We start from the raw sequence: 17,930 nt of genomic DNA on the forward strand, positions 1-17,930 counted from the left end.
GCTTGAATGTATGCATATAGTATGTGACAGAAGTATTTTAAAAAACAGCAAGGAAACAACTTCAACATTTGAACTCCATTGGATCGGCAAAAACATCCATTTATCTTTTTTTTCAAATTGCATTGTTCAAGAAAGCTTTTTATTTTTATGAATAGAGATTATTAATAAGTTAAACTAAGACAATTCTTAGTGAATCTTTCCGTAATCTCCTGCTTGGATATTTACCATTCAGGAACAGTAAGAAGAAAAGAGGCTTATTTAGTGTTCCAAAGAATATTTCACAAGCACTAACCTCTTCCATTCCTAGACAATAGTGAGAAAGTGAACAAACACAGCATTGACAACTCTAATGAAATAGTAGAAAATTTATCCTTAGAAGGTTCCACAGCTCTTCTCTAACCTGCTTAATTGTTTTCAGCACACTGGTATTTGTGTAAGAGTCTATAATTTATTCAAATAAATGTTACTATATTTAGGCATGATTAGTGTTATTGCAATAAGTACCAAAGGAGCTAATCATAATATGCCACTTATGATGTCTTGCCATCATTTTATATCACAATGATGTTTCGGTGAATTTACACCATTGTGAAGCCAATCATTCTGTTACAGTTCACTGTGATTAATGTAACCACCAGTGAAAGCTGATAATAATTAATCTCTTTCGTAAAGTGTCTCTAAATAGAATTTTTTTCCCCTAGAATAAATTTAATTTCATTTTAAGTGTGAAACATGGCAAATGACTCCTCTATCAATTCATGTTAAATATTTAATGAGTAGTGGAAGTCTACTATATACTGAAAAATGTTTTCGTAATTCTTGTTCCCCTAGATCTTGATGGAAGGTACTGTAGGCGATGGTTTCACTGGAGACATTGGACTTGATGACATGTCTTTCCTAGGCTGTACTCTTTACAATGGTAAGAGTTGAACTGTACAGCTCCCAGCTGTGAGCTGATTCATTGGTGTTATTCTAAATATTACTACTAGAAAAGCAAAACCCAGATCAAACTGTGGCTCATGCCTGACAAGGAAATTCAGACTTGTTTCCCTGCTCCCCTCATATCCAGGCATCAGCACAAAATAGTTTCTGCTGTGCGAGTGAGGCCCAAAGCAGATCCTCAGCGAGAAATGTGCAGCTTCCAAACTCTGTGAGATCTTGATTCCTAGAAGAAAAAAGAAATATAACTGTGTGTAAAAAAACTAAACTTTCATTCAGCCTATTCAGTTGGATGCAACCTTCCACCTCCCCTCAATAATTCTTCATGTATTCACTGTACCAATTGCTCTCACATGACAGCACACGAATAGTTCAGATGATAAAGCAACCTGTTCTCAGAAATCCTTGTTACGAAGGGTAGTACAATGTCTACAGAATTGTAAAATATTATATCACAAAATACATGTACTTCAAGACACCAGACATAAATCCTTCATCACAGAAGGATTAAGAGGACTGCTGTTAGCTGCAACAGGCATTACAGAGTTATATGTGGTGTGGCAGTTGATGTAAAGTCATGACAGGACTAGTGTCTAAATATTAGCATCCTAGCACTAATTCTAAAACACGCTAGTGCAGATGCATTTTTGCTACTCCAAAAATTTCTTGTTGATATAACTATGTATACTAGGAATATGAAGTGTGTATGGCATTTATTTTGCAGATAATTATCTCACTTTTTAGCAAATTTATACAGTGCACAGCATTTATTATAACATTTTGAATATAAAGGGGTCTTCTTTTAAATACTCAATTAATGTACAATGCCTTATATCTGAGAAAGAATATCTTGAAAGAACAAGTCAAAAAATCCCTTAATATTTTCAAATGAGTTATGAAAGAAAATCTTCACAAAATATGCCAAATTGGAAGGAACACACAAGGATCATCAAAGTCCAATCCTTAGCCCTGCACAGGACCATCCCCAAGAGTCACACCATGGGCCTGAGAGCGTTGCCCAAATGCTTCTTGAATTCTGTCGCATTTGGTGCTGTGACCACTTCCCTGGGGAGCCTGTTCCAGTGCCCAACCAGCCTAGAGGTGAAGAATTTTTTTCTAATATCCAACTTAAACCTCCCCTGACACAACCTCAAGCCATTCCCTCAGGTCCTGTCACTTGTCACCACAGAGAAGAAAGCAGTGTCCGACCCTCCTCTTCCCCTCATGAAAAAGTTGTAGATTGCAATGAAGTCTCCTCCAGGCTGAACAGACCAAGTGCCCTCAGCCACTCGTCATATGGCTTCCCCTCAAGGCCTTTCACCATGTTCATTGCCCTCCTTTGGACACTCTCCAATAACCTAATATCTTATTTATAATGCAGTGCCCAAAACTGCACACAGTGCCCAAGGTGAGGGTGCACCAGTGCAGAATAGAACAGAACAATTACTCCCTCAATCAGCTGAGGATGCTTTTCCTGGTGCCTCCAGGACACGGTTGGCCCTCCTGCCTGCCAGGGCACTGCTGAGTCATGTTCAACTTGCCATCAGCCAGGACCCCCCAGGTCCCTTTCCACAGCACTGCTTTCCAGCATCTCATTCCCCAGTCTATCTGAACATCTAGGGTTGCCCTGTCCCAGGGGCAGAATCCGGCACTTTCTCTTGTTGAACTTCCCATGGTTGGTGATTACCCTGTCCTCTGATTTGTCGAGGTCTCTCTGCAGGGCCTCCCTGCCTTTGAGGGAGTCAACAGCTCCTCTGAGTTTTGTGCCATCTACAAACTTGCTTAGTATCCCTTCCAGTCCTGCATCCAAGTAATTTATGAAGATGTTGAAGAGCACAGGGCCCAAGATGGAGCCCTGCAGAACCCCACTAGTGACAGGTCTCCAGTGTGATGTTGCCCCATTCCCTATTACCCTCTGTGCTTGACCCGTGAGCCAATTGCTCACCCAGCCCATGATGTGTTTATCCAGCTGTGTGCTGGACATTTTGTCCAGAAGGATACTGTGAGAGAGAGTAAATCAAACGAGAAATTTGAAAAGTATAGAGAGTCAGAGTTTCAAAGTTCATAAATAAGAAAAAAAGAGTTCATTTTGTATGGAAAGATAAAACAAAAATACTCAAGTATAATGGTGGACAGGATTCAGGTTTTGTGTTCTGTATATTTTTAAAGTGTTTTTAGTTTTGAAGCAATTTTTGAGGCACTCCAGGGTCCTACCTTTATTTTATTTCCTCCATGCCATAAAAATATGCCAACAACCAAAAAACAGTCAAAGAGACTGTGGGAAAAGCCTAAAAAAATAGACAATAAATATGGCATATTCCACCATATTCAACAGAAGTTGGATCAGGTTGAAAAAGCAGGGTTTCCATATCCCTGCACCCTAGAATTGACTACTAGCTGCCCAGTTGCTCTTGTTCCACTTTAAGTAACCAAAAACTGATTAGGAAGAGATGGGCTTGATAGCTTGGTGGTAAAGTCCCTCATAAGTAATACAAAAGATGTTTAATTTTGAGCGTACCGCTTCAATACATTATTTGACTGCCGTAACCAAAGGCTATGATGCTTGCCCTGAAAAATGGCATTTCATAAACCACAGAAAATTAATTGTTTCATAATAGAGAAAGTGTCAGAACTTCCTTTCTTCTCAGGTGGAGTAAAGGTTACAATACTCCAAATTTCTTCTCTCATTCCAGTGGATTAGGAGACTTGAATGTGGCATTTATATTTAAAAAATTTTAACCAATAAGGTATTTGCTATTATTATGAGATGCAGATAAATATATTAATTCATACAATTCTTCCTTCAAAAGGATTCTTCCCCCAAGTCTTTTGTTTGAATCTTAAGATATTATGTGAGTACCATTCCTTTGATTGGAGTGTAATTTATTTGTCTTAGATTTGCTTTCTACCTTCTGAAATAGAGATGGCTCCTATGTGTAGTTTGTTATCATTCTTAGTGCTCCAGGCTTCAAGAAAAAAACCCAGCAAAACCATGCTGTCCTAGACACATTTAATATAAAAAGTCCTCACATGTACTTTTTAATTAACTCAGGTGTATTGCTCAGGTGCATTGTGCACTACAGTTTATAATTTCATTAAGGATTAAATTTTAAAAAGGAGTTTTATAATGAAAATTCTTTTTATGGACAATAATAGCAAAGGTTTTCAAGAAATGAGAGTAAGCCTGAAGAAAGGTGCATAGTAAAGCATAAGAGGAAAAGAAAAGACAATTGATTTGAAAGAAGTGGTAATGAGTTTGAATGAAGCATAAAGGAGGTGGTGGAACAAGGTGATGACCTCAGAATAATTTCTTTAATGAGAAAAGAATTTTTTTTCAGTGATGAATTTACAAGGTAAGAAGGTTACATAGTAATTTCCACAGTCACTTGCAGTAATCGACATGTTAAAAAAAAGCCATTATCATCAGAATAATCTGTTAGCCTTGGTTCACAGGGAAAATAAGTTTCTGTGATTATTTTTCAGTCTCAGTGGCATCAATTTTTTGAAATGACTCACTCAGTTAATCCAAATTTGAAAGGCAGGAGAGACGTAAATAAATTCCTGCAAGTATTGAAAACTGTATGGATCCTGGTTGGCTGGCATGACAAAACTAGTGCTTTCCACTGAGGAAATGTTCAATTTAGCTCCTGCTGAGCAGCATTTAAGTCATTCAACTCGACTGTCCAGGCATGTTTCCAGTAAATCTATACCCTTGACAAACGGTGGGAGTGGCAAGGGGGGAAATCACTATGAAGCTAGAACGCCTTGATCCAGGCACTCAACATTCTGTTGCTTTGTTTTTCAAAGGAAATTTGCCCACTATCTCTACAATTACTTCAGGAACTTCAGTTCCTGCCACACTCCCCATGAACAACTGCACAGAGAAGGAGTTTGTCTGTAGAGCCTCTGGTCGCTGCATCCACATGACCCAGAAGTGTGATTTTAGACCTGACTGCTCTGATCAGTCTGATGAATCAGATTGTGGTAAGTGTATGAAACCCTGTACTCTGTTATCTTACTAGTTTCTGGCTGATAAACACATTGCTTTAGCTGCTATTTGTTTACCTTTGGAATTTGGTATTTTTAATATGATTTTCCCCAGAAAAAAATAATTGCATTTTGCTTTTAACATGGGAATCTGTGATGTTATGCACTTTCTGCCTTGCGATTCAGACTTGACATTTCAAGTTACTAATGAAATGTGACAGAGGAAGGAATCCTCAGTTCCCTAATGATGGGTACATGACAATTTTCAGTCAGCATTGTTTCTTAAAATGTTCACTGGTCCAGACTGGAAGAGAGAATAAGTTTACTGTCTCATGTTTCAGATGGACATCTGGGAGAATGGGATCCACTTCTTACCTACTTTAATAAATATGGGTTTTGTTTTCTTGTTAGGGTTTTTTTTTCATACAAAGTAGTTGCAGCAGCAGCAATGATTGTGAAATTCAGCCTATTCCACACAGCAGTTACAGCCTGTAAAGCTCTGGTAGTCAGATGGGAACATTGGAAGTGAGACAGTGGACAAAGTCCCCATATGTTGTCCATAAAGGTCTAAGACAGTTGTTGATTGCTTCTGAGTTGCAGCAATTCACACTATAGCATTTTAGAAGAAGCTGTTAATGACTTTATTTTGCCTCAAAGCACAGTACTTGAAAGTACTGCTTTACGGAAGCCAATTAATGAGGGGGACAAACATCAGAGAGTGACCTCCTCAGCCTCTGCAAGCAAAACTATGGTCACTGAAGATCAAAACTCTGAATTCATTACACTTTGTGTAGAGAACTCAATTACCTGTCTCAGGGCTGAGGGCTCAGCAAGGAGAAGTAACACTACACTCACTATGTCTATTTCTTATGTGGGAATAACTGGAAAAATGAATCTGATATATAAATGTCACTGGGTAGTTTCCTGTAGTGTGAAAACACACCAACCACTGAAATCTTGCCCTGAAAAATAAAACAGAACCCTCTGAATAGAGCTTTTATTTTTCCCCTCAGAAATTTGCATCTTACAAAACATCCTTTCCACCTAAGCAAGATAAATACTGTGTAGAATACACCTTTACATATTTGCTTTGTGTGATGTCTCCCATCATTAAGATGGCAATTTATCCTTCAAACGACAATACTGGAATAGGAGTTAAGTATGTCCTTACTGAAACAGAAAAATATTCTCAGAAAGGTGTTATCTTTGTCAGAGGCACTTGAAACATAATGTTTACAAAGCACCTTAAAAAGGAGAATAAACTCTTAATGCTATACCACTCTTCATTCTCAGCAAATATCACAAATCTGTATATGGGCAACTCTTGAGATCACACTGGCTTCAGTTTGCTTCCTTAGTGAGGATATACAAGCTTTAAATCAAAACTCCCTCTCTCCTTACTCTACCATTTTTACCCTCCAAGGAAAGAAACATCAGGCACATTCTCCTAAAAAACTGTAATTTCTTGATGAAACATTTAAGCTTCATGTGTTAAAATAAACTCTAATTTCCTTTGCATAACTCTCACAGCAGTCACTTAGACTTCAGTATAATAATTTGTTCCAAAGTTCTAGAGAGTGACTAGACTCAATTTGGATAATGTAGACAAAGTTTCTGTAAAATACTCAAGAAGATGTACTGGAGAATAAGTATTCACAGAGGAAATGGAAAATATGTGGGTTTCTTTCCCCTAAGGAAGGTCAGTACTGAGCTTACTTTTCTTGTCCAGTTATTCCGGAACCAAAACTTCAGTGATGGGCAGCTGAATATTTATTTAATAAGACAACAATTCAGTATTTGACACTAGTGCAAAATAGCTGCCGGAAATATTCGGGGGTTTTTTTTAGAGTTTTGGTCATGGACTTTGTACACAATGTGCAATGATTTGCTAATGTCACCAGTCTACAGGACTGAAGAAACAGCCCCACAGCAGCTCACAGATTTGCAGCTGATGAATTTTACACACCTTTCCATGTATATCACAGGACAGATTTTTAGAATTACCTGAAAGCTGGTCAGAACACATATAAAGGTAGATATTGAAGTGCAAATGAATTGGTATATTGCCAAAATTAGAATCTGCCTAATAGGAAACATAGAAAATTAATGTTTTATCTATAGAGAAAAAACTATGCATGTTAGTACTGTGCAAGTGTTCATGGTTACTATAAATTGAATCCTTTGTGTTTCCGTGTTGCTTACTCTATTGTACCATCAGCTAATGTTTTTCAATCTTTATATAAACATCTCTAAAGTTATGGAAGTCTGCAACTTTGAAGATAAAAACCTCTGTGGATGGCATCAACCAGCCTCTGAACAGATGTCAGGAAGTTATTCCATACGTACCACAAACATATTCAAGTGGAAACTTGGAAGAGGGGCAAATCTCTACCCTGAGCAAGAGCAACACAGCCCATTAACTGATCATACTACGTGAGTACAATTTTTCAAATATGTGAATTTTTCTTAGAATATGTGATCTTAGCCACCACAAATGGATTGTCAGAGGGTAAAACTCTCAGTTCACAATATTGAAGCAGTGTACTGATTTATTAATGACATGTAATTAGCTGACAATCAGTGAAGTAGATATGCAGGATCAACAGCATCAATCCAACAGATGAATCAAAATACAAAACATTAAAAAACAGGTACACATTCCTAAACACCCTTCTATGAGTAATTCCCAAAAGTTTCAGTACCTCCCCATCCAGAGAAACACGTGTTCCCCGTTACGGGAAAGCAAGTTTTCAAGACATGCTGCTCCAGCTTTATGTGTACACATACCACTGCCTACAGTCTGTTAAACATGCCATGAGAAATCAACCCTCCTTGTAGCACCCCAAACCGTCAGCCCACCAGCTGGCTGCTGGTTATTGGCAGCATGCAGTGGGGGTGCTGCTGTCTGGTCTGTGCAGTGGTTGTGGCATCAGCAAGATGACTTCTGGCATGTCATAACCAGGTTTTGGCTGCTGCTCTTTGCACTCCATTATAAATCTCCTCTATTACAAATTTTCATCCTACTTTTATATTTCTTTTCAAGCTGACTTCTCCTGTAAAAGCTCTTTGTAATTAGTTTGGTACTGTTTAGAGTAGTTGATGGTGGTCATCATCTGGATCAGTTTTGGGTCAATACTTTCTCAGACAGCCTTCAGCCACACAGACAACTTATGCTCACATTTTTACCATACTAGCTATTGTTAGTTATTGTTAGTTATTGTTAGCTATTGCTAACAATTTTATTATTGTTATTGTTAGATATAGTTATCATCCCAGCAGTTTTACCCAAGGGTTGGCAGAAAAAGTTACCTTAACAGGTCTTGTGAATTCTGCAGTCATTTAATATTTAACTAATGCAGCTCAGTTTAATTGATATTTTATTTGCCATATATTTTTATATTATCATTTTTCTGATACATTATATAACTTCATATTAAAAATGTAAAATGTCTATGTTCTCTTAGTGAATATTTCTAAATTAATATTTCATTAAAAGTGAATTGTTTAAGACAATTACTAGCTCCCCTAAAGATATTCCTTTGATTTGTCTCAAACAACAAAAATTAGCTTTTCTGCATGGACATTTGGGTTTACCTGTTTAGTTTTTTTGGGGTTTCTTTGGTTTCTTTTTAAAGTAAGAATTGTGATTTTAAAAAATGCATTAATGTAATATATTCCAGTTTAAAATAATAATTGAGATTTATTGAAACAAAATCCCTACAAGTTTAAATAGCAAATGCATTGAGTACAAACAATTTTCAATGTTATACAACTTCATTAATAAGAAAATTTCCATACAGATTAATTATTATAAACAGAAAAATAATTGACTGGTTCTAGTGACACGTGTGTTTACTTTATGCAATAGCCCACAGAGTGCAAAAATGGTCTTTAATATACCAAACCCACAAAAAATCATTCAACAACAGCAAAGAAGAATCGCGATGGTACCTAATTATTTACAGGTGTCTACATTATATATGGAAAATAAGTGTATTATGTAAAAACAGCAGCTATTTACAATAAATTAGCTGTCAAATATTTCATTGACAGTTATTTAATTGTTATATATTTGCCAATACCAGCAGTGTATGTGTACTTAGTAAATCCTTTCACAATCTTTCCACTGTGCATTTCCGTTGGCATGGTGATACATGAAATTGTACTACTCTTTTACAACATATTTTCAGAGTTTAATGCAACTAACAGTATATTGAAAAGGACTCATAAAAAGAGAAAGTAAATGATCCATAGAGATTGCAGTTTTCAGGCAACTCTGAAATGTATTGCTGCTGTGATGTTTCACGTGAGATGCAATTTGGTTCTACTGTTTCCCCCTTCCTGTTTATTGGCCTATAGAAGACTACAGATGCATGATGCTTCCAAATTACTGTAAGAGATGCACAGCAGCAGTTTTGTTGGATTAAAACCCTGCAATGTTTGGTTTTATTTTCTCATCCATTTTCCCCAGATTTCCATGGAGTTAGGTGAGAGAAGATGTATTACTGTAATCTTGTGTGTTTGCAAATTAAAATAAAACATGCAGGATTATGTATAGAATTATCTGAATTCATCCTGATGCAAGAGTAGGTGACAGTGCAACTTACAATGAGTACTTTCAGCAGAAATACCCATGAATGGTTGGAGAGTGAAATCATCTGCTTCCCTAGAATAAGTACTTGGGCTAGCCACCTGTAGGCTGATGAATTGTGAGGTGGAGGTGCGAATCTTTGAAGCTGTAATTACATTAATTAAGTGAAAGTAATTACTTCAGGAATAGAGGAGAGAACAGCTTGTATTTGCATATAGAAACTCAAGGCTGGAGGAATAGAAGCCATTACGGGAGTGTGCTATGGCAGCCTGACAGTCCTCATCTCGGGCTACGAAAAGGATGTTGCTTGTTTTGCAGAGAACTGGGTGTCATTGACATTGTGCACTGAAAAGACCTCTGCGTGAATGCAGAGCTCTTGTGGCATGATTTTATACTTAGCAAATGAAATTCTCTTTGGCAGTTAGGTTTCTAAAAGCTATAACAATGAAAGTATCAGTTTGTGTAGCCTTAAACAAGTGTATAGAATAGATCAGCAAATGGATAACTCTATTAATTTATTTACTTTTTAGAGAAACTGGTTGGTGATGTAGCAAATTCTTTGATATTATTAATGATATTTGGGTACAACTGGTAATTGAAAACTTTATAATTACTTAATTGGTATAACTCATATCCCAAATCTGTCATCAAATCGAAGAAGTCAAAACAATTAATGATGCAGAAATAAATTTCTAAGCTCACATGATAATTATTACTGGGTGAATAGCTCCCCTGAGAATCATATTTGTAATAACAAATCTGTCTTGCTTTTGTGTGTGCTTTTCAGATCATCATTACCAGAATTCAGGACAGAAAAAATTAGGCAAAATTAAAGGTTTTAAGCAATATACTTAAGCCCAGCAGTTTTTAAGCAGTCAAAAAATGTTTAAATTTGTGAGTCTAAGAACTTCAAAATAGGAGGAAAAATTATAATCCCATAGAACACTACTAAAGGAACTTTTGAAGGGAGAAAGCTTAATTTAAGTACTTGAAGGTGATTTTTTTTTATAGTGCATTTCACTTAGGTGATATAACCAAAACCCCAAAATTATAATGCATATACAAAATTGCACTTGTTTTGTGCCATTTAGCCTGACAGAGAAGAGATAATAAAATGAGCATCGAAATCAATATTGAAATGAATTTTCATGTATATGATAAATACTAGGTAGTCTCCAAAATAGTTAAATGCAGTTAAGGAATATCCTGCGTGAAGGGGTCAGAGACCTGATCAACTGGGACTTGGAAAATGTGCAAGGAATGCTGAGACAGTCTTATATGAACAGAGCTCTCTTTGGAGCATTCATAGCCAGATACATTGACTCTAAAGGTAAGATTTTCTCTTTGTGAAAAAACATAGGGGGAAAATTCTTCAGTGGCCAGGCAGGAAGAGGAGCAACAGGGTGTTTCATGGATGAGGATCCTCTCCAGTACAGCATATTCCCCTTAAAATTCCTTTTCCATAACAGCTACATAGTTTTCTTTAGAACTGAACTGTCTCACAATTTGTGAGGTGCAAAGGCATGAAACAACCAGCAAGAAGAAAGGGAGATTCATTGCTCAAACAGCCTCCTAGTGCCTAGATGGAAGGGTGCAAAGTTGAAAATCAAAGGCAAGTTGTAGATTTGCAAATGGATGGATGAGAGGAACCAAGGCCACCCCTCCTCCAGTTGCTGCAGCAGCTTCCTTGTGCTACCAAAAAGACAGCCCAAGCTTTCAGTCCTCCCAGCACTCTCAGCACAGGTCACAGCTTCCTTGGCTGCTGAAGGAGAGACTTTCTGAAGTTACCTTTTCTTCCCACTAGCTTCATGCCAGTACTGTCTTCTTCATTACAGATACCTTCTTGATTTCAGCAGTGCTTTATAACCAAAATCAAACCTTTTCTAATACTTTTCCCATGTTGGGATAGCTTTGTCCATGTGATGTTTAGATAAAGCATTTGAGACACCTGTGTGCTATGGGCAAATACCTCATTCAAAGGCTGGAAAATTACTTGGATTATCCTATATGTGTCTTGAAAGTGTGTATGCTCTCATATGAAGACAATATCTTCTCTAGACTGACTTGTAATGCAGAAGTTGCAGGAAGATGCTTACAGTTAGCCCAGCAGATATTTAAAACATATATTCTCTTATAAAAGTGATTCAGTCAAATATTTTTTAAAAACAGAAACTAAGCCTTTCTATCTACATAGGAAGAGCAATGTAATGGGTTGCTATATTTATATTTAATATATATTTTTATTATTAAAAATAATTACAGGATTGCTGAAAGTCTTCATTAGGTCATTTACAAGAAAAAGTATGTGGCAATTTTTTCTATAATGCTTTTTTTTTCAGATAATAAGAATTATGATAATCAAAGGTCAGAGTTTCCCCGTCATTTTTTTTAATAAGATGCCGTTTAGTATATGCTTGTTTTCTAAGTACTTGTGAAACATGTACTTTACTGTTCACACTAGTAAACATCCAGGGTGTCAATAAGGCAAGAAAAATGACCATAGATACTGAGCATTTCATGCTAAGTAAAAATGTAGTTACTGAGGAGCTTTCTACAGTAACAGACCATTTTATACTAAAGTGCAATGCAGAAAATAGCTAATTAAAAATAATACCCATTGTAATTAGAAATTTTGGTGGCTTTTTCACCTCAGCTTGGTTATTTGAGAAGAAAACTCATTCCTCTTGTTTCCCATTGCCTTCAGTTGCAGCAGAATTCATGGAGATATGACAGAATGCTAATGAGAGGTGGCAGGTTAGATGAGTCATCGAAAGACCATGAATTAATCTCAGCCCTGTGTCAGTCAGAGCAATCAGAATAAAATCTCCAATGCAGAAAATCCAACTAACAGCACTGACTTTTGTGTTATGATCAAAACATGGAATCTTTCATCTCCAGTGCCATTTGCTTTCTGTGGTGGTTGGTATGCTGCAATGCTTTTAAGTGCGTTGGTAAATCTTGAGAGAGTTTTAACAGAAATTTTCTGAGAACGATGGTGCTGACAGAACAAAGAGGAAAAAAGGGGATTAGGTTCAGTAATAACATAATAATCCATGCTCTACTGTTCAGCTATAAAGTTTATTTGTTTGCTGTTTAAGGTTTTTTAGGCTTTCCTTTTCACTATCAGTGGTTCTGTTATTTTAGTGTTCTGCTATTTTGAGGTAGCCTCAAACCAATGATACACCTTCCGCTCTTAAAGGACCTAGAAATTTCTGCAGTTCCAAAGGCATATCCGTGAATTTTTAAAAATCATACCTACAGCCTGGAGGTTTAGAGATTTGCAAGATTTGCAAATGCAAGATCCATACAAAAAGGCACAAATGTATTTAGAGGAGTATGCAGTGATCATGCTTTGTCTGAGGAACAGATAAGTTGTTTTAATCAGTTGTTGCTACTTTCAAAATGTTTGATCTACTCAGTTCCTGAGAAGGAAAGTGTGATTTGAAGTGCATCATCGCATCATCAGACTTTGTGTTTCATTAGCATTGTGCACTTTACTCTGATTATAAACTGTGTATCAGTGCTGCAGTTCAGGTGTGATTAAAGCTGATGTGCATATACCTGCTTTAGCCCACTGATAGCTACCACTGCCATATTATGGGAGTGTGGCACTGAGCATTGTACACAAAATTGTCCTGAAGTGCAAAATAAAGATTTGGGTGGTTGCACCTTACTCATCTCTCTTCTGCTGTGATTACGCTATATCTGTAAAGCACTGGATTTACATGATGTGCCCCAGTTTTCCTCCCTGCTCTCCAAATAAGTCTGCATCTCCATTTGTATTCTTCTCACCATAACTGAATAATACTGCCAGATGAATCTACAGATGGATTCAGGTTTAAATATCAAGTGACTCCACCAGTGCTTATAAGAAGTGAGCCACCTTCAGTCTGAAGTTTTATCGTTCGTCTTAATATTATCTTTTGACTTTGTCATTATCCATTTATTAGTGTTTTCTTACTTTGTTAGTGGCAAAGTTCAGATGAATGTGCATGGAAAAATAATTTGGAATTGCGCACAACTGTCATAGTAATACAGATAATACATATTAGTATCAACTGAAGCAATATGTTGCTTAAAAACTAGACACTAAAGACTGTACTTTCAGCATTTTTATAAGAGAAATCTTTATAGTGTGTTTATAGTGAAACTGAAGAAAATAGAATAATTCATTTTAAGGTAAAAAGAAGTTTGAAAAGTGCTGAAAATGTAAATTTACATTTTGCACCATCCACTTGGGGAGCTAAAGTACTGTGTGTGTTTTTCCTTTGGTTTGTGGTTTTTTGGGTTTTTTGCTTGGTTGGTTTTGGTTTTTGGTGTCTTGGTTGGTTTGGTTTGTTTTTTCTTGTGTGTGCAACTTAAATAATGTGAATTACTTTTATGAATAAGCTAACAGCTAGAAATTATTTGCAGGATGATGTAAAATTAGTTCATTTCAAGTAATCATAATTGCATCAAACCTAATTTTGAATGAAGAAAGAGAACGTACCCAAAGTATTTTTTACCTCTTCTGTTAGGATTAATCTCATAATGAAGATAGATTAAACTGTGAAGAATTTAATCATTATGTGTGAGTAAAACTTCACCAGCTCATTTTCTTTTTTGAATTTGTATTTATTGTATAAAACAAGGCATCAAACTTTTATGTGATACACCTATAGCACGGTCAAAGATAGAGATTTTCTTTTGGAATTTTGACTCTTAAAATCTGATAATAAAGATACCACATTTTGATTTAGTGCAAGGATTCCTTCTCACATTTCTAGTGATTTTCTTTTGAGCAACTTTTTAATGTCAGTGTCCAATTACAGGTCTCAGTATGTGACTAGTGTTTTGGTGTGTTAAGCACCATTTTTTCTGTTCAGTTTGAATTAACCATCAATCCTCCATTCTATGCCAAAGTTTAGATGCTCAAGAGAGAAATTTTTTCTCTAACATTGTGCAAAGAACCTGGTCTGTAGGCATCCAACAGCCTACAGTCAGCTGTAAACACAGGTAGAGGCTGGCTTCTGCAATAGCAAATAGCTCTATGACATCGTTTCAGACTATGTCTACTTTATTATGGCGTGACAATCATGTTGCTTTCTTGTTTCTGGGTTTATTATGCATTAATATTGAATATTAATAGATATGCATGTTTACTAGATAAAAATATGTTTCAAATCTTAGTAAGACAACTTACTCCTTTTGGAATAACCAGTTGGAAATTAAATTTATCACATATTGCTCTAAGTGAAAATCTGCATTCCTAATAACTGTTTGCTCTCAATTCCCTTTTAAATTTTTGTTTAAATCCTTACAGAAATCTTTAAATTAAATTCAAGAAAAACCTTCCTTTTTCTTTTTTTCGTTTGGTTGTTAGATACAGATTTAGTTACTGACTACTTAAAACCCATTAAGATTTAAGTGGTTGGAAGTGCTCAGCAGAGAAAATCTTTCTCTGATACATAGAATTAATTAAGTTATTGGAGTTCCTCTTGTTGTTTAAGAATACTGAAAGTCACATGCTTTAAACTATTTTAATTTAAAATATAGATTCTTTTTCTGAAATAATGTACTTACAATAATTTTTATTTTATTTTTATGTTATGTGTCAAACCCCACAAGACAGGGTCTATGCAAGATTTGTTCATATGTTATGATCTATAATAGGCCATCCTGTATTATCTAGAGAAGGATAAGTAATCAAACTATTTCTGGTGCAGACACCGAATATCTAACAAGCATAGATATGAAAGAAACAAGTTATTTTTTTATTATTGTCCTTCTTTCTCATTATAAATCTTCTCCTGTTTCCTATAGATGTGCTTTGCCACATTCTTTCAGATTCACAGTCACTACACATCTTAAGTAAAACCTTGGCACTGCCCATCATGGACTACCCTCTCCTTCTGACTAAACCAATGGGCATAATGGGCAGTGCATTGAGTAGCTATTAAAAAAAAACATAAAGGAGGTGATAAACTTCTTCTTGAATGAGGGCTTGAATATTAAGGTCTCTTTCACTTCTGAATCTTTTTATCATTTTTTGTGATTTCTACAGGAAGATGTAATGTTGAAGGAAATGTTAGTGTTTGTTTTTCTTTTTACAGAAGGCTTTTATTTTTTTATTTATTTCTATAACACTTTCTGTAATATTTCTAAATTGCTTCTATCAACCTTTTAGCAGTTTCCCACTTTAAAGTCACATTTCAAATAAACAATGCTATAGGCACAGCTTTCCCATTTTACACTTATCATATTGAAGTTACATTGGACTCTATATGGACACATAAAGATTAAGCTGTCCTTGTATTTCTGCCTGTTTCCTTTGGAATACTGTTATAATGAATTTTGAATGCTTATGAATATTTATAATGCAACTTTTGTAGCCAATGCTAGAAAATATGAAAAGTTTTCTGATTATACCTACTTAAATTTTTACCAAAACTTTCATATCATTTGGTTTCTGACACTATAAACAAGAATTAATAGGAATCAACATAAAATGAACCTAAGCATGGTGGAAAGGTCAAAGTATTTGAGTTTACAACCATCTTGTGTCAAATATATAAGGCATTAAAATGCCAATACTATATTCTGATGACATAGTACAAGGAAAAAAGTGGCAAAAACATAAGCATTTTCTCATAAATATGATTTTTAGGAATTAAAAGAATTTAACTCCCTCTTAACTAAAAACTTTCTCAGAAATCTTTTGAGGAAGTGTTTTTTAACTAGGAAATCCTAGCTAATCTGAAATTAAAAATCTCCTGCAAATACCTTAACTTTGGCAAAACTTCTGTCAGCTGGTTGTCTATGCTCTTGGGGGAAAGAAGCTAGAGAAGAGAATGATCTCCCCCACCACCACTACCCTGATAAAGGATGCAGAGGATGTGGCAAACGCAAACTGAAGCCACTGACTTGCCTGATTCAAACCATCAGCTTGAGCTTTGTTGGCCCACATTTTCCTGATATGTCTCACATCACACAGTCCTTCCTCTTTGGTCAAGACAGTGCTACTTTTGAATGTCATCTTGTTCCCTGTGGGGTTTTCTTGACCACTATTTTGGTTTTTTTCTCTGTACAGAAACCCATCTAGTCCAATATCAGGTCACTAACCTGGCACATCTTGGGCAGATGGTGTTGGAGAGCTGAAGAATAACACTTTCAATGTGTAATAAGTCCAACATGTCTATGGGGCTCTGATCAGCTCTGTAGATACTGCACGGTGTTTATGGACCTATATATTCAGGAAAAACAAAAATGCATGGGGAGGCTGTTGCTTTCTGAATTTCAAAATTTAATATGGTGTGCTAATCATTGGGACACATATAACTCTAAGGAAACTGAAATTTTCATCTCTTCGACAGGAAGCTGAACATGAGCCAGCAGTGTGCCCAGGGGGCCAAGAAGGCCAATGGCATCCTGGCTTGTATTAGGAACGGTGTGGCCAGCAGGACCAGGGAAGTGATTCCGCCACTTCACTTGGCATTAGTTAGGCCGCACCTTGAGTGCTGTGTCCAGTTTTGAGGCCCTCGGTTCAGGAATGATATTGAGGTGCTGGAGAGTGTCCAGAGAAGGGCAGTGAGGCTGGTGAAGGGACTGGAACACAGGCCCTACGAGGAGCGGCTGAGGGAGGTGGGGCTGTTGAGGTTGGAGAAGAGGAGGCTCAGGGGAGACCTCATCACTCTCTACAACCACCTGAATGCAGGTTGGAGCCAGGTGGGCATTGGTCTCTTCTCCCATGCAACCAGCAGTAGGACAAGAGGGCATAGTCTTAAGCTATGCCAGGGGTGGTTTAGGTTAGACATTAGAAAGAAATTCTTTACAGAGAGAGTGATCAGACATTGGAATAATTTGCCCAGGGAGGTGGCGGAGTCACAGTCCCTGGAGGTATTTAAGAAGAGACTGGACGTGGCACTTAGTGCCATGGTCTAGTTGACAGGGTGGTGTTGGGTCATGAGTTGGACTTGACGATCTCAGAGGTCTTTTCCAACCTGGTTGATTCTGTGTAATTTTATATGATTCTGTGTTTGTTGTTTGCTTTTCTCATTGCTGAGATTTGGAAGGAAATCAGAAATCTTTAATGAAATGGCATTGTTTGTTTTCTAATCAGGTTTAATTTCAATCCTAAAGAAAAATAACGAGTAAAAGGTATTTTATAGGTCCATTTACATGCTTAATTAGACATTCTCAAAAAATTTGTAGAAGATATATAGTTGAATTAACACTTTAAAAACTAAGGTATGTCCAGCAACTAATTAAGTCAGAGCTTAAACTTTCTGTACAAGAAAGTTCAACTGATTAATTTTTGATCCACTTTCAAACATTCCAACAATAGACAACTACTACTGTGAAATGTGTAATTCACAGCATGAGACATTACTTGTAACACTACCAGATTTAAGATGGGCTTAATTATTTGATAGGT

The 17,930-nt window shown here is 36.4% G+C and overlaps 1 protein-coding gene across 1 annotated transcript in view; it reads left to right on the forward strand.

Annotated features, from left to right (window-relative positions):
* The window catches only part of MALRD1 (MAM and LDL receptor class A domain containing 1), a 241,736-nt gene that overhangs the window by 73,788 nt on the left and 150,018 nt on the right, over nt 1-17,930 (forward strand). The window contains exons 19-21 of the mRNA XM_017817063.1: nt 832-919; nt 4,747-4,923; nt 7,182-7,359. Coding sequence (XP_017672552.1) covers nt 832-919; nt 4,747-4,923; nt 7,182-7,359 — 443 coding nt within the window. The remainder of the gene's footprint in view (nt 1-831; nt 920-4,746; nt 4,924-7,181; nt 7,360-17,930) is intronic.

The sequence above is a fragment of the Lepidothrix coronata genome, unplaced genomic scaffold, assembly GCF_001604755.1.
Source record: "Lepidothrix coronata isolate B3197 unplaced genomic scaffold, Lepidothrix_coronata-1.0 Scaffold59, whole genome shotgun sequence".
In the NCBI taxonomy this organism is placed as follows: Eukaryota; Metazoa; Chordata; class Aves; order Passeriformes; family Pipridae; genus Lepidothrix; species Lepidothrix coronata.